The 22533-nt window shown below is 41.3% G+C and overlaps 2 protein-coding genes across 4 annotated transcripts; both read right to left on the bottom strand.

Annotated features, from left to right (window-relative positions):
- Positions 1–1857, bottom strand: LOC117859874 (thioredoxin-like protein CITRX, chloroplastic). Its single transcript, XM_034743059.2, has 4 exons — positions 1546–1857; positions 1314–1436; positions 531–611; positions 1–415 (listed from the first exon to the last, which is right to left on the bottom strand). Exons 1-4 carry the CDS (start codon positions 1795–1797, stop codon positions 299–301), a joined length of 573 nt encoding a protein of 190 aa, XP_034598950.1. The 5' UTR covers positions 1798–1857; the 3' UTR covers positions 1–298.
- Positions 1858–2748: 891 nt separating this feature from the next.
- Positions 2749–17019, bottom strand: LOC117859574 (uncharacterized). Of its 3 annotated transcripts, none has more exons than XM_034742701.2 (13): positions 16828–17019; positions 15955–16049; positions 15551–15780; positions 14453–14620; positions 13363–13723; positions 13118–13261; positions 11424–11576; positions 11216–11332; positions 8716–8793; positions 8476–8625; positions 5124–6982; positions 3980–4030; positions 2749–3799 (listed from the first exon to the last, which is right to left on the bottom strand). In XM_034742701.2, exons 1-13 carry the CDS (start codon positions 16910–16912, stop codon positions 3679–3681), a joined length of 3612 nt encoding a protein of 1203 aa, XP_034598592.1. In that variant the 5' UTR covers positions 16913–17019; the 3' UTR covers positions 2749–3678. The 3 variants fall into 3 exon arrangements, with proteins under 3 accessions (XP_034598592.1, XP_034598594.1, XP_034598595.1); XM_034742703.2 differs by having other exon boundaries at positions 5162–6982; positions 16828–17018; XM_034742704.2 differs by lacking the exons at positions 15955–16049; positions 16828–17019 and having other exon boundaries at positions 14453–14586; positions 15551–15689.
- Positions 17020–22533: the final 5514 nt, after the last annotated feature.

Below are 22533 nucleotides of genomic sequence, written 5' to 3'. Positions count from 1 at the left end.
TGAGCCAAAGCCAACTTACCATTTTGAGGGATCAAAATGATAACTGGTCTAAACTTTGATGAGGACGCAAAACAAAATGGAGACACAGCAGAATAACTTAGTCGTGAGTCTCAAGTGCGAATCCTATGCTACACCTGCAGATTTTGCACACAGGAAACCCTAGTAATGGAGCAATACAAGAGCCAAATACAGCACAACAAACTTAATACCTAAACCCCTTAGGTCCCAGGACAAAATTTCACCAGCTACAAACATAAAACACTGCCTATGTGTGATGTGTCTATACGCCTCCAAGCTGTCATAGCTCGTTGTCAATGATGTTTCTGATCATATCCATTGGAATTAGCCCCTCGGTACGTATGGCATCTTTGCTTTGGTCCGGACTGAAGAAATACAGCGTCGGAAGTCCTCTTACCTGAATGTTTCATCAATGGTGTTTCTTCAGTCATTCAAGGAAAAAAATAGTAGAAATATCAAGAAGAATGTAACCAACACTTTGTTAGCTCAAATGTGGGCCAGGATGGGTGTACCTGCATATCTTTTGCAAATTCATATTCATCATCTGTGTCCACCTTCACAAATAGGGCATTGTCCTCATACTCAACTGCAAGCTGCAACAATATATTGCAACAAAATGCTTTAGGATACTGCAAGGTTTATTACAGAGGTAGAATAATTTGTCCATCTTTTCCAAAATATGCTTCCATTCCAATATGTTATTTCCCCCGGCCCTTCTGATCATTGAGGAAACACTACTAAACTGAGGCCCAATCCCAAAAAGATTTTTTCCCTTAGGCATCAACATACCACACTATTTCACAATATTCTTCAAGAGCACTGACAGAGTACTCACTAATTGCCAGGTACAACAATATCTTTTAGGGAAATGATTCTTTATAATTTTTTTGGTTCATTTCTTTTTTCGAAGAACCGTTTGGTTCATTTCAGATGGTATTCGGAACTGTTAAAAACTTCTTCCTAATAAAGTTCACTACCAGGCTGCAGAAGCTATCAAATGATGTCCAGTATGATATTATTCTAGACTAAATCACCCAATGGAGGTTTTCAAATGTCGTCAGAAGCTTTACAAATTGCTTAAATTAGCTGAGCAGAAATGTCAGAGTAGCAGCGTGTCATATTCCAATCCATTTCATCCCATTGCCACCCATGGGCAAAGCTCGTTTAGTCGTTTATACCACTAGTCCCGTCGCTTGTAACCATACAGGCGTGCGTTGCATTGGCCAAGATAATCAGAAACCACACTGAAACGAACAAAATCAGAGGATGCGGAACTGGCAGGGGGCGTGGCGTACCATCTCGATGTCCTGCGCCATCTGGACGCAGGGCCCGCACCAGGTCGCGTAGAATTCGACGATAAGCGGCACCTTCCTCTCCGCCCTCACCAGCTCCTCCACCTCCTTGGCCGACACCTTCTTCTGCAACCACGAACAGCGAAAAGCACCATTCAGACACGGACTCAATGGACTTCGGAGCGTGATGATGCGCGGCAAGATTCCCGGCCGAGCGAACCGCGCTGCTACGTACCACGAGGTAGTCTGGCGCGATGTACTTCCCGGATCCCGGCACGTAGGGAACCATCATCTCCGCCGTGGCGTTCCGTCGAACGGTCGGCGCGCGGCGGGCGCTGGCGCCGCCGCCGACGAGGCTGCAGGCGCGGGAGATGCCACTGCGCGCGGGCGAGGACGGGACGGAGAGGAGGCGCCGCGGGAGCGGGGTGGCCGCTCGAGAGAGGGGACCGGCGGCGCAGGCCGGCAGGACGGCGGCGACCGTGGCCATGTCGAGCACGGAGAGCGCGCGGAGGGAGGGAGATAAATCCTATCCGGTAGACTTCCGTGCAAACGGTACGGGGTTTTAGGCAGAACCGCATTCTGCGAGCGACACCCTCGTATTTCTTGATATTTTTTTTGGAACTTTGGATTGTTAGTTTATTTCTGTGTCATTACACTAGTAATACTACCACAAAGTGCGAACCTAGCGTCGTGAAAGTGCCACTACGAAATGCTTGCTCTCAAATTGTACGCCAATTGAAAAAACAAAACTACTACTCCCTCCGTTCCAAATTGTAAATCATTCCAAGAATCTTGGAGAGTCAAAGCATCTTAAGTTTGACCAAAATTATAGAGAAAAATATAAAGATTTATGACATCAAATAGATATACTATGAAAATATAATTGATAAAGAATCTAATGATACTTAGTTGATATCATAAATATTATTATATTATCATATAAATTTGGGCAAACTCGAGATACTTTAACTCTCCAAGATTCTTGGAATAACTTACAATTTGGAACGGAGGGAGTACCCTCTATTTCTAAATTGTGCTCCACTTTTTTTAATGTAAAACTATTAAACCACCCTAATGAAGTTATAAATATATATGTAGAACATTTATTAGTGAGAAAAATAGGGGGCAAATGGCATTTCATGAAACGTGAGGTGCCAATTATTTAGAAATGGGTAAAGTAGTCAAAAGTGTGAAGTTTAGAAACGGACGTTAGTAATATTATTTGCCATTGACAATAACCTTACCTTACATGCCATTAGTGACCAACAAGCAGTCTTGATGAGTTCAAACAAATGGCAATCTTCCCATTATTGTTTAGAAATGATGAAACTTTTTGTGAGATAAGAAAAAAACCTGATGTTGTGTATCACACGTCAAATGGTGTCAACAAGGATTTGTCACACGTCAAATGGTGTCAACTACGTCCGCTAGGCAAATGTAGCTCCCAAGGGCATTGCGTTTGATATGGATTACTGCCGTCGTTCTGAAGGGCTGAAGCATCTCGCTTCAACACTTCTATTACATGTTCAATTGCTAGCGGTACATCATAAAAACTGAGAATCTAATATTTACAACTCCCTCAGTCACTATGCTTAAGTAGCAAGACCAATTGTCCAGGGGCAAAAAAAAAAGAAGAGAGATTAACGATTGGAAATACCTAACAGTTAGATTCAATATCTCAAATCACTGGTAAAATTGTCACCTCTGACGTTCACACATTGCTAAATACACCAAGAGACAGCTGCAAAGAATATCGAAGCATGATAGCAGTTTAACCCAGACCAAAAAACTTGCTAATATGTACCAGCAGGTTGATGGGATTTCCAGCCTTTTCGCTTTCTTTTGTCGCTCTTCCACCTGACGGCCATATCATACAACATATAGGAGCTATGACAGAAAATCATACGCTTTATCAAAACATACTCTTAGATATCACTGCTTGAGTGAAGTTTTTCCAATTGAAATTTGAGTGCTTCATTAAAGCTCGACAATTCATCTCCAATATATCAGTGCGCCTTCTCCAGAAATGCGAACGTTACCGAGAAACTCTAACCAGGCTGTCGATCATAGCTGACATTTCACACAATTTGATTTAACACAAGCTAGTTCTCTGTAGTTCATCTCACCTGCAGTTGAGGAATGCAGTCTACCATAAGGTAACACCACCATAAGATTTGTTACATGGAGCAAGCCGAGTGCAAGAGTTCAAGCTTCGTCATCAACAGGGGAGAGGCAGCTCATCATCACCATTCTGACACAGTATGGAGTCAAGGCCATCTACTGGCACCAAGATAGAAAATACACATGCGGCCTTCCATGTTTCTTAAGCATGTCCATGGATCCATTTGCCAGACGGTACTTAAATCTTTCATTGTCTTTTGATTAGAAGACAGGTTATCCTAAATGATTCAGCGATTTGAGCGTGACTGTGGAGTTGACGGGTAGGATAACTCAGATTGTTCACCACTCCGCAGTTTGGAACCATCACTCTGCATGAGACAAGTAAATCAGGATTGAGAAAAAAATTTTTCAGGGAAATCAAGATTGGAAATTGTGAATGAAAAATTAATATACTTTTGCTGACGAAAGAAGTCAGAGTATGCATCTAAAACACGCAACATGATTGAAACTGCTTTAATGCAAATGAATAAGCTGATAATTTATGTAACCTGTGATGCTTCAGACTGTTGCCCATGCTCCATTTGCTTGGTCCTTCCATCCTGAAAAAGGGATAATTTCTCAGAGCAAATGCCAGACAAGATTATGGATAGCCTTCTGCATGTGCAGACAGGGTTGCCCTTGAAGTCTTAAATTAGACAGCATCAAACCAATGAACTGACACAAGTTCAGTTCGGATGCAAAATAAACAAGACAACAGCAAATCCCGTTAGGTTCTGTGCTGGACTGCTGACCCTATGAGTGCTTTGGCTATTTGACTCCGGTAGCACAGGCCCCATACTAAGTTGGTAGAGGATGCCCTACATGACACTCTTAATCAGATGTGGTCAAGATAAATATAGTAATCCTAGAACTACAAAATAAGTTTTACAAAAACTCTACATACGCGCTGATGTGGACAACCACCATCACCACGTGAACCTTTCACTTGGTACATTCAATTAACATGCATGATTGTTGTCCATGTTAGCACGCAAAGCATAGTTTTTGTAAAAACATCTTTGCAGGTGTAGCATAACTCGGGTGAATAGTATATTCTGATTCCATCTGTACTATCTGGTAGTCACGAATTGCAAGGAGAAATATCTTAAACAAGAGGTTTGGTTCAGTAGTCCTCTTTGAAAAAGGTCCACGAATCTTGAAGTAGAATAGGCAACATAAGTGGAGGACATCGATGGTAAAGAATATAAAAAGCATAACAAGATCGAGAGTGAATATCCATTAACTTAATAAGATTTTTTTTCTCCCATTTTCCATTTACCCTCCTTCCTCTGGACAGAAGAAATACATGCCAGATTGGTTCATAAAATCTATAACCTACTAACTAATGAATAGATACTGAACAATCTCTCTCCCGTGTGCATTAACTTTTTCCATATTGTGAAGAGCCAAAGTTTATATCTACAAATTACGGATTTGCTCACATTAGAAACTTAACGAGTTCAATTTGAATAACTTTTTACAATAAGGCATCCTGAAGCACAACACCTTGCAGAAAGGCAGGTAAGCTGGATTTCACATGGCGTGAGTAAACATACAAGAATGAAATGAGAATTGAACTTGGGTACTGAAGTACTGTTGAAATTTTAAACTTGGACTAAAGAATGGACTATAACCAAGTTAATGTGCTCATACCTATCATGTTTCATCAGAATTTGGTACAAGGTAAGTACCTGAGGGTTTGAGTTGTATGTCTGGTCCTTGGGTCCTTGTTGGTTTTGTTGCTGTTGCAGGTACTGTTGCATCTGTTGTTGCATAAACTGTTGCTGAAGAAGCATCATCTGCTGCTGCTGTTGCTGAAACAGTTGCTGCTGCTGCTGCTGCTGAACCGAGTCTTGCTGTAGCTGTGGCATCTGCAGAACAAACTGTTGTTGCTGCATTAACTGCTGCTGAAAGAGCTGCTGCTGCTGCTGCTGGGCTTGCTGTTGTTGGTACACCTGCTGCTGCTGCTGCATAAGATACATTTGTTGCTGCTGCTGCTGCTGGAAATAAAGAAGCTGTTGCTGCTGCAACTGTTGGCTTTGCTGATCCATTTGAGGTGCTTGTTGCTGCTGTTTATTTTGGTCATGTTTGGTATCCCCTGAAGAAGAAGGATGCTGACCCTGTTTTCTGTCAGGGAGTTGCTGAGCTGGAATTGTCTGTTGCAGTACTACTTGCTGCTGCTGCTGCTGCACTTGTTGCTGCCAAAGTACCATTTGCTGCTGCAACTGTTGCACTTGCTGCATGAAATTTTGCTGAAGATGCTCAGTTGGAAGGTGTTGTTGTTGCAGACTCTGCATCTGTTGATTGTGCTGAGCCTGCAGGTAATACAGTTGTTGCTGATAATACTGCCACATTTGTGATGCATACCCTTGCGTCATTTGGAGATACTGCTGATTTCCCTGATTGGACTGTGCAAAGAGTTGATCTTGAGTTTGTGCAGATGTTTGAACATTCTGAGCCATTGTATAAGAAGGCCCTTGCTGTTGTATGTTTTGTACAGGCAGAGAAAGGTTATTAGATTGATGCGTTTGAGAATTCGCCACCTGGTTTTGCAGTTGAGCTTGAAAACCCAGAGTATCCGCTTTTGTGTTCACTAATTCTGAGCTCGAAGGTTTTGCACAGACTGCGAGTTGTTCTGCCGGTGAAGATTGGACATGATTTTGACTCTCATGAACAAGAGCAGAGTTTACCTTGTCACAGTCAGTTGTGTTTGGGCTATCATTAGACCTCTCTAGGTTTGCATTACTGACAGACAAACCATCCTCTGTGTCAAGCTTTACCTGAACCTCCACATGATGCCTTTCCTCCAGCTCTGGAGATATTCGAGCTGGATCAGAAGAACTTCCACCTTCTTTGGGCATGCTTGATCCAGATGGCAAATCAGATTTGGAGCATACCATTTCACGATGGATTCTTGCAGATACCACAGCGACCTTGTCCTGAGAATTGATGCTTTCAGAGCTAGCAATTGCTTTGGAAGGAGAATTACAGTCGCCTGACTCAGCTACAGGGGCTTCGTGGCTTTGAGCCTCATGAGATGTTTTCTCAGCATTTTGTTCATGCAAACTCAGATCTTGATCAGTCTCTTCTTTAGCAAATGAATTCATTTGGTTCTGCATTCCATATTTGTCCAGGCTATGAGTGCATTCCTGAGATGCCCTGCTGGTCTCTTCATGTGAATCAAGATTCTCTAAAGCTTTCTGCTCTCCTGCATCTCTATGTCCTTTTCCTGAATCCACAATGTCCCTTTCCACTTGTGACTCAACCTCTTTATCAAATATAAGAGAAAAATTGTCAGTTTTGGTTGTCTGTTTCAATTTCCTTATATCTTCTAAAGAATGATCATGAGCAACAATCGAATGTTCTGTTTTTCTCCTCTTGTTATTCTCTTGAATGCTATTTCCTATAGTAGGATAATGCTGTGACATGTTCCCAGTGCTGTGAGGAAACAATTTACTATGCCGAGCCCATGCCTTTCTGAGTTCTTCGACACCTCCATAAAGGTCAACAAACTGTGAGAAGGAAAACAAATGAAGCATGTAATATATCTTGAGTTCCTGCTGCAACACTGCAAGTTCTCTCAGCATGACCAGAGAAACAAAGCAAATGTGAAGCAAATACTAAAATTATTTCAAGTTATCCCAGCACGACACGTTGACACTTCAAGATTAAACATTGAATCTATCAGTTATAATTGAGATTCTGTGACCAAAAAAAGTTACAATTGAGATTCAACTGACATAAAAAAGTTTTTATGACCAAATGGAGAATAGGTCAATTTGGTGCTCTGAGAATACTAATCAAGCATAAGGCTCTGGCTTTCACTTAGCACAAACATTAAAAAAATGATAATGACTGTCATCTTAACTAAATGAAGATGTAACGCTAGCTGGAGATTATCAAACGAACGTATACAAATATTTCTCATTTAAATAATATAATCACTGACTAGTTGCAAAACAACCCAGTACCATAGGCTACCATTTGATAAGGAGGTTCCAGGTCCCAAAACCAACCAGCAAGATACTACAAGCTACAGCTCAAGGCTATTGTGATTCTGTATAGTATTTAAATGCATGATATACACATATTCGAATCCCCAACACCAACTACCAAAATAAACAAAAAAAAAGCATGCATGATTCATAATTGACCATCTAATGGACCTGTTAGGGACTTATGTTACTGGGGAGGGAGAGGGAGGTGGCTGGCGGCCATTGTGGTGGAGGCGCAGGGAGAGAGGGCGCAGGCAGGGGAGGGAGCTTGAGAGCTAGAGTTTTAGGGTTTAACCCTTTACTTCTTTCTTGATTCCAATGATTACATCTCCCCTCATATTTATGGGGAGGACCCTACTTGACTCCCAAGTCATCCTAATAACTTGACTTACAAGCAAACCTATCTCTAGACTCTTCCTAACTCCTAACCTAGGCAGACGGGCGGCGGCCAGCGTGCTACAGTACCCGTGGGTACTGTTCACGCTGGTCCTCTTTGGGCCAGCTCTGGGCCCTGGCCCAACCGTCCTAGCTGGGCTCTCTAGGTCCCTAACAGGACCACATCTACTGTTGTTATTAATAAAAAGTGCTCCTAATTCCCTGTTAATATCTACCTGTTAATAAATATTTGATGGGACACGTTCAACGCAAAATACACAGTTTGTAAATTTCAAGTTAAGAGCAAGCAAAACGACAGTATAAAATAGTTATTAACCAATCCTTAGGAATAAAATATGAAGATAGTAATACCCATTTTGCATCGTGTGTAAAAGTAACATAAGTGCATTGTACCAGCACGAATTGAACAGGAGCATATCATGTGCACACCTCTATTTCAACCCAAGTCATCATCTGATTGGTGCTTAAAGTGAAGGAGTTCCACAAGTGTATAGATGGCAAGTGTGCAAACTGCAAATGCAACAGATACTCCTACAGACCTACTGTCATACACCCCCTACTAAAGGAAAACATGTGGGAAAGAAAATAATGGCATAACTATTGGAAACTCTAACCTCCAAAAACAACAATGAGATATCTTCACGGTCCTCAGGGCTTAAAGCTGTTGATACATCAGATCCAGGAGTCACGGCATTAGAAATAACAGAATCAAGAAGAGGTATTTCTGTAGGTCCTCCATGTGTGCTCATGAACTGTATGAGTCCCTAAACAGAAAAAAACATAGAAATTATCAAGGTTTCTTTACGTACAAGAAAGGTAAATAATGTATGAACTGTGCTCAACAAATTATGCACCTTAATCAGTGGTTTACAGGGTACACGATTGATTCCCTTGACAAAGACTTCTTTAGCCTCCACAATGCTATGACTTGCCTGTAGAGGATAACATGTCAGCCTAAATAAAAAGAAAAGGAACATGTAAAGATAGTGGATACAGATACTAGTCAATGAAGAATATGTTAGATAAAAAATTAACAGTTTCCTGTATATTATCATAGAAGCAGAGACAGATCTTGTTACACTCATTGATAATGCATATACTGGACAAAAATCAACAGTTTCCTGCACCATACTATAGGAAAAAGTCTATATAACCCCCTGAACTATTGTTGTTGGTCTACTTCACCCCCCAACCAACAAAACCAGTTATTGTACCCCCTCACCTAACAAATACATTTTAATTGACCCCCTCGGTGGTTTCCATGAGTGGTTTTGACTTGTTGACACATCCAGACCCCACATGTCAGCGCCACTGTGGCATGGGCCCACCCATCAGCATCTCCTTCAACCTTTGCCCATCCCCTCCCTCAGACCCTCTGCCCAACCAACCACCACGCTCCCTCGTCAACGAGCTCGCTCAAGGGGCACATGCCACCGTGTGCCCGCAAGCTGCCACTGCCACCGCGAGCTGCTTGCTGTCGTCGCCTCACGCAACTGCGTGCCGGAGCCGCGAGCTGCCTGGTTGCTGCTTGCCGTGTTGCCTCACACAGCTCGCGCGCTGTGCGCCGCTGGCCCACCGCACAGCCTAGTGCAGCATGCTCGTGCCGCGATCCGCCCTGCTTGCTGCCTACACCTTGCGCTTCTTGCGTGCCTCCGCGAAGCCGAGCATTGGCGAGCCTGCGAAGGTCCGAGCGCCCGTGTGCTTCTGCGGCAATCCACCCAGCTTGCCGCCGACCCGCCGTTGCCTCGCGCTGCTCGCACGCCACCGCAGAGCCGAGCGTCAGCAAGCCCGCGAAGGTCCGGGCTTCGGTGTGCTTGTGCCTCGAGCACTCTTTGTTGGTTTATACACATACCCCCTCCAAATAGTGTAATTAATTATGGTTTTCATGGGCCTTCACGTTTTTATGAATAACCCCCTAATATATGAGATGCCTTTAATCCAGTCCAAGTGTGGTCCTTTTACACATCTAACCCTGTAGCTTTAGCGTTTCGCAAATACTGTTTACTGTAAAAGCCACAGTGGCATTGACATGTGGGCCCAAGACGCGCCAGCAAGGCAAAACCACCCATAGAAACCACCTAGGGGGTAAATCAAACAGTTTTAGTTAGATGAGGGGGTAAAATATCTGGTTTTGTAAGTTAGGGGGTGAAGTAGACCAACACTAATAGTTCAGGGGGTTATGCATGTTAGGAATAGCACTTGTATTCATAATAGGGGACTAGGCCCGTATATATATGGGTACAGGAAGGAGGAATATACACAAAACCCCCTAATACAAAAAGGAAAATACCAACAGTACATATACATCAAACACCCCCCTAAAACTCATGGTGGGTCAAAAACACTGAGTTTGGAGAGATAAAATCTGTGCTGAACTCGGATCTGTGCCTTTGTAAAGAAATCAGTCAACTGCAATTCTGAAGGCACATACTGAAGAGCAATAACCCCATCGTGAACCTATGATCGTGTATAAGAAACATCCACACCAATATGCTTAGTAGGCTCATATGAATCCAAAGACGAGGAACCCAATCTCGATAGTTGGTGCCATTGAACAGCACTGGACAACGTAACACTAGACACCACCAGACAAAGGAGCCGAAGGAGCCATGGCGACAACGAGAGCGCAGAGGAACAGCGGCGCAAGCGTTTTTTTTACAGAGCCTCACGGGCGCGCAACAAAACAGAGGCGCAAGAAACAGAGCGGAGAAACCCGGCAGGCGACCAAATCGAGCGGCGGCGACATGCCGCAGGCGTGGTGCCGGGGTGACGACGATGAGGATAGCGGGTGGCGGCGCGCACGGGCGCAGACGAGCAGCGGCGAGGCGGATGGGTCCGGCGGGCGGCGAGACGAGCGGTAGAGACGAGCCGCAGGCAAGGACGGAGAATAGCACGCAAGTGCAACGTGCGAAGGAAAAAAAAAGAACCCTAGGGCAAACTGAGAAGAAACCTAACCCTAGTTTGGCTCTGTACCATGTTAGGAATAGCACTTGTATTCATAATAGGGGCACTAAGCCCATATATATACGGGTACAGGAAGGGGGAAATATACACAAAAACCCCTAATACAAAAGGGAAAATACCAACAGTACATATACATCTAACAATGCAGACTTTTTCCCCATACTATAGAAGTAGATACAGACATTGCTACACACATTGATCATGCATATATGAATCTAATTTCGGTCCATTGCAGATATGGGATACATGTTAGCCAGGTAATGAATAACCTACAATCTGCACAGCTCCTTTCATGTGGAACCTGAAGGATGTCTTTGTAGAAAGCATGCATAGTGGAACTGAAGTGGGCATAGCATATTTGATGTCCATGGCAAAGTACTTTGTTCTTACCGCATATATGAATTGAGCAAAATTGCTGTACAGGTCCTGAAGTAACTCTATGTTCTGCTTCTGCATTGCATCCTCAATGGCTGTCTCGTATATCTTAGAAGCTGCTTTACTGTTTCCCTATGAACAAAAACAGTGGAAGAGTATGATAATCTGACGAAGATAAGAAGTGCATAAATGACACAAGGCACAAAAATGCATTGGTGTATACCATGCGTTTTTCCATGTTGGCCAGCCTATTGATATTAGCATAAAAACCCGAAGTGAAGTTACTGCTTGCTTTAACAAAAAGAGAGCGTGCAGCTGATGCATCACCAATTTGCTCTTTAAACAACGCGTAATACATGCAGAAAGTTGGAACTCCCTGCTTGGATGGGGGAAAAAGAGAGAAACAAGAATGAGACTGATATCGCTTAGAGTAAAGTGCATGCTCTAAAATAACACAAGAAATTAAGTTACAACCTTTATTTGAGATGGAGGGGCGGAACACTGATTATGTTTGTTTTGAGAATCTATGTCAATTTTGTTAATATGAACATATGAAATCTTTCCATCCATTTGAGGTTCTAAAAATTCTAGTGGTTCATGAATTTAGTAAAATTAACTCATTGATTGGTTGGTTGACTACATGCCAAAAAGGATACATAAAATCTGAAACTGTGTCAAGTTTATGACATATGACAGGCTTGTATAAAGCATAATAATGTGGAAACACTCGAATAAAAACTTGCAGAGGGATAGAAGTTCGTACTACAAAGCAAAGGCAATGAACTTCAATATAGTATAAATCAATAAATCTATAATGCTTATCAGTTACCAATTCACCCTTGTGAACAAGGAAGAGGAACAAAGACAACTTTTTAGGTGTAACTCTTTGGAACTGTACCACCCCTTGTTTTGAATCAATAGGCTATCTTCCAGATGTATTAAGAATCAGAGTCAAGGGAAGATGTTATGAATAGCACTTGTATTCAATATGAGGGCTCTAGGCCCGAATATATACATGTACAGAACTATAGATATGCACAAAACCCCTTATACAATGGGGAAACTACAAAAGGTACATATATATCTAACAGATGTATCAGAAGTTGATTGTGCCTTCTCTGTATGACTGTTATGACCACTTGTATGTAGAGTGAACAGATCCCATGGAACTGTAGTAGACTAGTGGGCCTTTTTATCTTCTCCAGCAAGAATATGTATTTCCCCAAAATAATTAATTAGTTTCCTATGATCAATATTTAGTATCTTACATACTCCCTCCAGTTACTAATAAGTGAGTTATGGGTTGCCTAAAGTCAAATAATCTAAACTTTGACCAACACATTGTGTTACATAATGAAATTGGAGGAGCTCACATTATTTTATGATACTTGCTCAATATTGTTATATGATTCAATCGACAAGCATATCATCATCATACTATTGACATTTGCTTGAGAAGCTGTTATTGGCAGTACCAAGAGTGAGCGAATGCGTGAGTGCAAAAAAACGATGAACTTGAAACTGTAATTAGTAGATTGGTCTTGAAAAGTAGTTTCATGATATCATAAATATATTACATTAGAAATTCATGATCAAAGATTACAGTTCTTAGACCGTTCCCATGCCAAAATGATTCATTTTTGTAACCAAAAGTGTATGAGTTCGATCAGTAATTGTTTCGATTAATCTACCCATTGTTAAGAGTCTCAGTTGAGAATAAACAAGAAGCTATCTAGTCTCTCCATCCTTAACCAAGCCTCAGACTCTACCACAGAGAAGCCCTGCACCCTTGCCAGAGGTAAGATGAGAGCAGGTGCTGACTATGCAGATAACACAGAAAGCACGTAGGGTCCTGACTCCTGACACAAACCTAAAATAATGAAAAGGTGTAGAAAGCCAAGTACATTGCCAAGATACCTTCACAAAACATGATGATGCTCGAACAAGAGCATGGTTTGCAATTTCTCGGCCACCTTTAGCATCGACATACTCCGAGTAGCGAATCCAAAACTCTGAATAATTAGCACAAGGGATCAAACACCTTTCATAGAGCTTTACAGCCTGCAAACAGAAGGCAAGGACATGAGATGTAATCAGATGCTAGAATAGAAGATATGTGGCTAGCCTTCTGCATAAAGAAACAACTACAGGATGAAAAATACCCAGTCAAAATCCCCATTCTTCTCAACATAGTCAAGGTACTGGTGCCAGTTTTCAAGCTGATCAATATCAAGTGGCTTGACATGAAAAAAGGGCCTTTTTACGGATGCCTCAAAGCAACAGATTTCTTTGTCAATTTTACTGGACCTTTTGTAGAGCCTCTCCCCAGCAGCTAAGTAATTCTTCAATGCTTCAGGACTAAAATGCCCACCTTTTTGGTCAAATAAGTCAGCAATAATAGTTGATATATCCAATTCAGAATCTTCAGCTTCTATCATTTCCGAAGTATGTATCTTGTCTGATAATCTTCCAGCAGCACAACTTGTCACCTCTTGTTCCAATAATGTTACCAACTTTCTAAAACTGGCACATTTACAATCCCAAGAAAGAAAAAAGAAAGAAAGAAGTCCCGTTAGTAAGACTTCGTGGCGCGAAGGCATGGACAGTTCTAGTATCAACATCTCCTAGTTATCCATAGCAATTCTTTGTATGCAACTAAGGGCCTGCATAAATCTCTTGACCATCCTAGCAGATCTATCATAACCTTGCTCAGGAAGGAGCATTTTGCTATGGTCTGCAAAAGATTCTTTTGAAGTAGAGGAATTAGATCTCTCCACCATCCTAGCATATTTTTATGTAAGTGGGAACTGGCAAGGTTAGCTATTTGCTATTGTCTCCACATACAAAGTGGAAGTGGGAGTTTAATGTCGTCTTTACATTAACTAGCTCAAAAAACAGTTGACTATTATATAACCAGGCTGTTGATCATATTGGTAATATGATTCAAAACTTAATGAAAAGGGAATAATATTTAAGCCAACAGCAGTAAGAAGAGCAAACGAGCAAGTGTAGCTTTCTTTTGGGTTGTGTGTGTTGTGTTGTGTGTGTTTTGGGGTGTGTTCTGTGCTTAGATTAGGGGCTCTCCCCTTTTCTTTGTACTTTCAATTCTCTCTTAATGAAATGACACACAGCTCTCCTGCGTAGTTCAAGAAAAAAAGTAGTAGTAATAGTGAGAATAGCCTAACTGGAGTACCATAATTCCTAAAATGCAAATGTTAAATCACAGTGACATCAGAAAAGGCTATGACATACCTTTCATAATACATGTGCAGCTTCTTTGTTGGAAATTTCAGTGTGTTGATATAAATGATGGCAAGCTGAATCAGCTGCTTCTGAGAACTTTCAAATTCTATATACTTGTCCCACAGGTGATAGCACAAATAGTCCTTTTCGACAAGAGATAAAGCTCTTTCAAATAAACTGCCATGTAGAAAAAATTAAGTACAAGATGTACAGAAGTAATATATGATAAAACTTGACAATAGGCTGATCTCATCAGAAAGGGTCAACATGATATCAAAATTATCAGAGGATGTTTATTAAACATTTATCGCATTTATAAATTGCTGCAGGCAATATCCAGATTGAATTTTGAGATAACATACATATTCCATCAATCAGTGAATGCATGGGTGTGCGAGGGAAGGGCACAGAGAGATTTGAATGACAATAAGGGTAACAACACTACTTTGTTTTTTTTTCTTGAGGCCTTGGCTTTTTTATCATCATGATCAAAGCCAATCTAGTTTGATCTGATTTGTATTAGAAGTTTACACCATACAAGAAAATGCTCATATTTTTCTAGTAACAATTGGTCATCAATGTTCTTTCTGCTCCAAATATTTCAAAATTATCCGCTGGGTAATAGTTAGGAATTAATTAAAAAAATGAATTGTACCTGGCTCAGGAAATATCATTTCGTAGCATTCAAAACATACGACTAAGGGCGTCTCAGATTATGCCAAATCAGCATTTTGCTTATGTGGCAGGGAAAGTTAATAGGAAGATAAAGGATAACTGCTAGTCAGTACTCACATCTCCCAATAGACATGCAATTAATAAATCTATTGACATGTGGACCCATATTAACTTTGAAGAATGTGCTATAGATCCATTGAACATGTTGTTTATTATGTAATCTTTAGATGACTTGTATGCTTCTTATAGATAGTGGTTGACTCCACTATAGGAGACGCTCTAATACGCTATGTTAAGAATTTTTTGTGACTTTCAAAAGGGGGCAAAAGAAGAAAATGATAAAGACTAAGGAGAATCAACATTTTTTTCACTTCAGTGTACATAAGAAGCACAATTGATTCCAAACCAATACAACATTAATGTTTCGTTCACCTTCTGATATCAGCAGGTTCTTCATATGCACATACACCAAAGCCACAGTAACTGACCCAAAGATCAACAGAATGAGGCACAGCTTGGACAGCTTGTTCATAAACATCCACTACATCTCTGTTCATGCATAGTCGTGCCTTGTGAGCTGCATACTTGATCCAGTAGCCATAGCACAAAGGAAATTCCAATAAGAAGCTACCATATACCAAGCTTATAACTTCTATGTCATCCTGAAAGAACGCTAACATCAGAAACCAGATGAATGCTTAACATATAGTCACACAGCATTCAAAAGCATTCAAGGAACATATCATTCCTTCAATTTCTGTATGTGATCATGTGACATCTCATGAGAAAAAAGGAGAGGCAGTATTAAATGAAACAATGAGAAAGGTCTCACTTACTGCTGATGTTCCCTCTGCAACACTGATTAATGATACCCAAGCATCAAAATTGCCCGTCCTATTACGTAATAGTCGAATTCTGTTCTTGAAAACATCTGGTATAGAGTCAAACAGTCATGTCAATGCATTGCTGAAATGCTAATCCAGTACCAAACTGCAAGCAGAGACAGAAGATTTCTGACAGCCCAAACCCATGAAATTGATAACTAGATACATTTCTATCAAGTTATCATCGTTACAGATCCTCTGTTGCCAACAATAATCCACAATTTCCTTTACTCATTTCATTTTCATTCCACTGCAAACTGCATGAGGGAAAAAAGAAAAAAGAAGAAGAAGAGCAACATGAGGTTTCAGCAGGTTGAGCCTTCCCCCTTGAGCACCTTGTTAGTTACAAGTTACAACTGTCTTCCGGTATGTACCAAATAGCATTCACCTCCAGCTCAAGAAAAGAATGAACAAAGAATATAATGGACAGAGAACTAGACCAACTGACAAAACCCTAAAACCTACTCAAAGAGCTCACAGTGCTGACGTCAATCCGTCGTTATCCGCATTGTCAACACATAGGCACCAGCACTTCTTGAATTCTTAACCAAGAGAAACAAAACGGCACAAGAACAGCTACGAGATAAGGACTGACATTCCTCTCAGACCGGTTGGGTACAATAAACCCAGCAATTCCTAGGTCTGAGCGCATCAGTGTTAACACAGCTCATACCGCACACAAATACTCGGAGAACTTTGCCTAAAACCCTAAATAATTTGGAGCTGGTGCCTTCAAGAGCCTTCGATTTAGCTGAAATCCGCAACGATTTTGAAACGCAATTCCCTCGAAAGGAAAGGGAAAGAGAAAAAACGGAATCTGCTCACCGAGCTGCGACGGGTGGTGCTCAGGCGCCGCGGCTTCCGACGCGAGGGCCCCGGCTGCGGCCGCGGCCTCCGGTTCCGGCTCCATCTCCGGTGGTGCTAGGGTGCCGCCGCTGGCGTGGGCGCGGCCGCGCGGGTGGTCGGATGGCGGCGTGTTGGGTTCGGGTCTGACCTGAGTCTTTAACTGTTGCTCACACTGTAGACGCTTACTCATGGGGATGGATAACGGGTTGAAAACGGACGGGATTTATCCCGTTCAGTCCCGTCCCGCCCCGCATCGTTGTCCACATTTGACCTGCCTATTTTCGTATTTATGAAAGATCATTAGCCTAAAAATCCTTAGAGGTATCAAAACGTGGTTGGCAACTAGCAAACAATAAAAATCAACAATGTCATATGCGTGCATACCAAAGTATGAGTTCCCATTTATGTACCCGGTTTTCGCCCTTTTTCATAGTCTTGTTCATCCCACTCCCGTTCCTGGCTATTCCAGAACCGGACCCGTTTTCGGTAATAAAATATGGTAACGGAAATGGGAAAGGGGCTTTCTCGTCCGTTTCCATCCGTTCTCATCCCTAATGGATAGGGATGTCATTAAATGTGTGACACCCGTCCAAACTTGCAGTTACCTATGAGTGCAGGTGCGTATATTTAGTACTACTCTACTAGTTGAGCAAGGATAGAGCCAACTTATAATCCTTTGTATTCCAACCATAACACCTTCAAGTTAACCCTTTCAAATAAGGATGAAAGTGTAAGTAAGATGCTACTCGGAAGGGCTGGGTAGCCCTAGAACGGGGTGTTGCAAAATCTAATTATCCGTGTTCGCATTTGTTTACAAAATCCAATTATCCTTATTTGTATTCGTTTTTAACACATATGTATTTGGATCCGATTTTTAGTGATTTTCTGTATGCGGCTCCAAATTCGTATTTGATATTATCCGTATCCGTGAAAAATAAAGTAAGTCGTCTAAAACTTATTTATATTACTAAATACTAATTAGAAATGATGTTAATTTTAGTATTGCTAATAAAATAATTATTTACACCATTTAAATTGTTAAAATATATATGACAAATGACTAATTATGTTAACCTAGGGTTTAATTAATTTTAATATGGCTAATCATATTAATTTAAATTTATTATATTATTTATTAAATAAATAAATTATATTTAAATGTATCAAATTAAATATTTTAATTATTAAACATTTTTAATTATTTATGGAAATACTTATTTTTTATATTTATTTTGAAATATTTAATAAATTTATAAATAAATATATTATTTTCAATATCATATCTATTATGTACTACGCTCATAATTTACTCCCTATTGATAACATGATTTTTGATCAATTATAAAACCATTGATAAAGCAAATTGATACTCGTTATGACACTATGTTATAAGTCGAGTAAATATCTGAATGCGAATGCGAATTTGAACTATTCGTTTTGTATTCGTATTCGAATTTGAATTAAAATGTAGGAAATAGTGCTATCCGAATTCGATTACATGCATGTCTAATCCGAATCCATCCCTACCTACTCCTACCACACCATCCTCGGGCGTCAAGCCCTCGCCAAGCAATATTATGATTGCGATATTGAAGCAGTGTAGTTAGCTGCCACATCATAGGTTCCAAACATAATGATGGAGGTATTATCGGCGGCCAAGAAAATTATGACCAACGACATGTTGGAAATCCCAACAAAGAAGGCTAACACCATGAAGATCGAGTCAATGATTGACTGCAACATCGAAACAATTGATTTGGAGATAGTGATAGCTCCAAACATGGCTTCATTCCAAATACAAAAACATGCTCGTTAGCTTCCTTCGGTGGCCCACGACATATTTGCATGGAAACCATATATGCCAAGGGTGCTCAAGAAGTTGGTCGAGCACATCTAAAATGTCGATCCTAAAGCTACACCACAGAAGCAACGCATGCACAGATTTGGCCAAGACTGAAGAGAAGCAATCAAAGCAAAGCTTGCCAAGTGTTAGCCGCTGGATTCGTCAAAGAGGTTTTTCACCTCGATCGGTTGGCTAATCTTGTCTTGGTACGCAGGAAGAATACTAACGAGTGAAGGATGTGTGTCGACTACACAAACCTCAACAAACATTGACCAACATATACCTTTGGGCTCTCCCACATAGACCAAGTAGTCGACTCCACTTCTGAATCTGCCCTACTCCACTTCCTTGATTGCTACTCGGGCTATCATCAAATTGCCCTCAAAGAAATAGATCATTTTTCTACCACACCACGAGTGCCCTGAAAGCACCACGAAGTTTTGTGCTCGGTATTGAAATCCACTAATCCGGAGTAGAGAATAGATTACCACAAAAGAGCACTTGATCCTTGCGCGGATCAAGGTGGAGTGATACCCTTGTGCGGGTGCTCCAACAAGGACTAGGTAAGAGTGTCAACTCTTCAATACCTCAGGAAAAAAATCATCATTCAAACCCTCTCTCTTTACATTCCGCAATTTACAATCTGCATTTGAATTCCTAGAATTGACATGCTAGTGTAGGTTGGAACTATGTTGCAAACCTTTATGTGAGTAGTATAGACATACTTGTTAAGGTTGTAGGCACATGGAGTGATTAGGTTTGCTTCTAGGTTTTAATTTTTGCAAAAATTTATAGAAGCCTAATTCACCCCCTAGGCATCTCGATCCTTTTAATACCCAATAGGTGAACCTTGAACATGTGCACGCCAAACTGAAGGATTTCTTTGAAGGTAACAAAAAATCCTGATTTTGCCAATCTATACAATGCTCGGAGGCCATACCCATTGGGTGCAATTGCTCGGTGCCGCCCAATGAAGTATGGAAGGACAAAACTTGAGTACATCATAGCCTCTACAAAGTCATATTGATCATTCTTGAATATTTGAACAAAAATGTACTCGGAACGAGGAACAAACAACTTGACAAAGTTCAAGAAGTATTCAATATGTCTATGACCCGACTATGAAGAGCTCAAGGACTTGATAGACGAGGACTCATGGGCTCTCTGAGATGCCATGCACTACTTCAAAAAAGGGGATAGGCCAACCCAAGTACTCGAGATGGAGGCTATAGTGCAGGACGGTGTAGCTACCTAATCAGGAGATAGAACTAGTTAGGTATCAGGAGAGTAATTGTCTGGAACTAGATTAGGACTCTTTTTGTCTTAAACAACTAGAATTCATGTAAAACTGACATGTGACCATACCCATGGATATATAATACAAGCCAGGGAACCCTCCAAAACACATCTAATACCGCCGCAAGGCAATACACCAAATAGGATGTACTGTATATATTATGCAATTCTAGCGGTCCGAACCTGTCTAAATAGTGTCTCGCATTCCCCTTCAAGTTCCTGATCTTGGCGAAGCCCCAACAATCAATCTACCACCTCGGGGTATCCCTTGGTAGGTTACCGGTCTAAACACCGACATCAACTACTACTAAGTTGTAACACCCCGTCCTCCAAAGCCGCACCGTCTAGCCCTTCCGAGTGGCGGGCACGCGTACACATAGCACCCTGCTTACACTTTCATCCTTGCTTCGTGTAAAAGGGTTAACCCGAATATGCTATAGTTGGTGGACAAAGGCTTATAAGTTGGCTCCACCCTTGCTCAACTAGCAATGTGGTACTAAACATGCGCACATGCGCTCATGGACCACTACTGGGCCATCCAAAGTTGGGCCATATGTCACATATGTGTCTGACCCTCGAGGCAATAAATCTCGGGGGCTACACCTGATGGGCGGGAAACCCTTGCTGATAGGTTGAAAACCCTCGCATGATTCCTTTATGATCTCTTCATCTTATCTTTAAAGTCGGGGCACTCATGAGAACACACCCTACATTACAAACCGTGACTCATCTGCGTGCATAATTCATTTGAATATGAATGAAATAATGCTCTATACGTCGTGACCATGGTTCGTAGGGAGTGGGTGAGTGGGATGGGCCAACTAATCAGGGCTTGAAAATTTTAAAATAGATGGATGCAAAACAATTTACATGCATGGCCAAATATTATAATTTTCTTCGAAGTGAATATTTTTACACTACATATGATTCATTCTACATGTTTATATTCAAGGCTGCTGAGTACTCACACCTATCGAGACTCGGGCACCAAGTTTCTTCTCTGGCACTGTTGGTATAATTAACGACTACAAATAAATCCGCAAGTGCACAGATACCATTGTAGCTTTCACCTTAGAGTATTCCAAGAGTATCGAATTCAAGGGAACGTGTGTGCACTAATTTCTGTTCTAGTCGATCCAAGGACACACCCAGATAGGTGGCGAGGGTAGAGAGGATTCCTAAAGATAGCACTATAGGTGAGTTAAAGGTCAATCTCCCAGGTCAAATACTTGCTTCGGGTGCTGACTTACCCTGAATTAGTCAGGCGCCTCTATCCCAGAGCCTAATATTTATCCAAACGTGGAGGATTACAAAGGACCAATAGGGTTGTCACCAGCTACGGCCTACCTCTACGGGCTGTGGGATATACAGTAAACGAAGGATAGCCCTGAGCCCAGACACCATGTATACATTATTGATTACTACTGCAGCCTAACTACGTTTGGGCCCCCCGTAGCAGACTATAGCACTTGTATTAATACAGAGCGACGTAACCGTGAGTAAGAGAAATGATCTGACTCAAATACAAATGCTACTAGTGTATACTATAGACATACATGAGAGCATTCAAGCCTATACTATAATAGCAAGGGTATATGACTAGCATACGAGCATATAAACCAAGCACACAAACATAGCAAGGGAATAAGGTTATTCATGCAACCAAGTATAACACTATAAGAAGTAATCACGAACGCTTATTTAACTCTGAAGATTGTAGCAGCATCCGTAGAGGTACAAGCTGGGAGGAGAATGCTGACCTCCATCACTCCTCCAAAGACCGCTCACTCTCTCCCTACTCTAAGCACAAGCTAGGCAAGGCTTTGCCTTTGGAATGAGGCTCTAAGCTCTCTTGGATGGTGTGTCCTCAAATGAGTACCCCCATCTACTATTTATAGAATGGAGGTACCTTGGGAGAGCGGAGATGCTCCAAGCATTTCAAGGGAATCTCAAGGTAATATTATCCTCCAACTCTTCTCCTTGTGCCACCTAGTTGTTGGAGGTATGCCCTAGAGGCAATCATAGAGATGATGATATCTATTTGTATCCATGATTTGTATATTGTGTTCATTGAATATCCATTAAAGGCTACTTGAATTGATCTGCAATTATGTGAATTGTATGTGGAACTCTTTACTTGTATGGTTATTCTAAAAGTTGTCCCTAGTCGGAGTTCATGTGTGAACACACATGAATATTAGACTAGTACATGTATTAGTTGATGACTATGTTTCACAAGTCATGGACATGGAGATGTCAAACTAATAATGTAGGCATATGTAGAGACATGTGGTAGGACTGACCCAACACGAGAAGTAGTTATCTCTTTACACAACATGTACGCTTTGTCCTTAGACCTGAGATCGTCGCATGTACTCAAGATGTGGATCGACTTACTTAGGGGCTATCAAACGCTACACCGTGACAGGGTAGTTAAAAAGGTAGCTTTCAGGTTTGTCAAAAAGCATGCTGTAAGACATGGTCAATCAAGATCGGATTTGCCCCTCTCTGATTGAGAGTGATATCTCTGGGCCCCTCGAGTGATC

The sequence above is a fragment of the Setaria viridis genome, chromosome 6, assembly GCF_005286985.2.
Source record: "Setaria viridis chromosome 6, Setaria_viridis_v4.0, whole genome shotgun sequence".
Lineage (NCBI taxonomy): Eukaryota > Viridiplantae > Streptophyta > Magnoliopsida > Poales > Poaceae > Setaria > Setaria viridis.
The sequence above is the reverse complement of the archived record's forward strand: the minus strand, read 5'-3'. Positions and strand labels throughout refer to the sequence as shown.

Excerpts from the sequence above, each read along its gene's own strand:
- LOC117859874 (XM_034743059.2), bottom strand. The coding sequence starts at position 1,797 with ATGGCCACGGTCGCCGCCGTCCTGCCGGCCTGCGCCGCCGGTCCCCTC. Across the intron at positions 1,437-1,545 it reads TCGCGCCAGACTACCTCGTG|AAGAAGGTGTCGGCCAAGGA; the intron begins GTACGTAGCAGC and ends TCGTGGTTGCAG. Across the intron at positions 416-530 it reads AATTTGCAAAAGATATGCAG|GTAAGAGGACTTCCGACGCT; the intron begins GTACACCCATCC and ends TGAAACATTCAG.
- LOC117859574 (XM_034742701.2), bottom strand. The coding sequence starts at position 16,912 with ATGGAGCCGGAACCGGAGGCCGCGGCCGCAGCCGGGGCCCTCGCGTCG. Across the intron at positions 8,794-11,215 it reads TTGCTCAATTCATATATGCG|GCAAGTCATAGCATTGTGGA; the intron begins GTAAGAACAAAG and ends TATCCTCTACAG. Across the intron at positions 3,800-3,979 it reads AACAGTCTGAAGCATCACAG|AGTGATGGTTCCAAACTGCG; the intron begins GTTACATAAATT and ends TGTCTCATGCAG.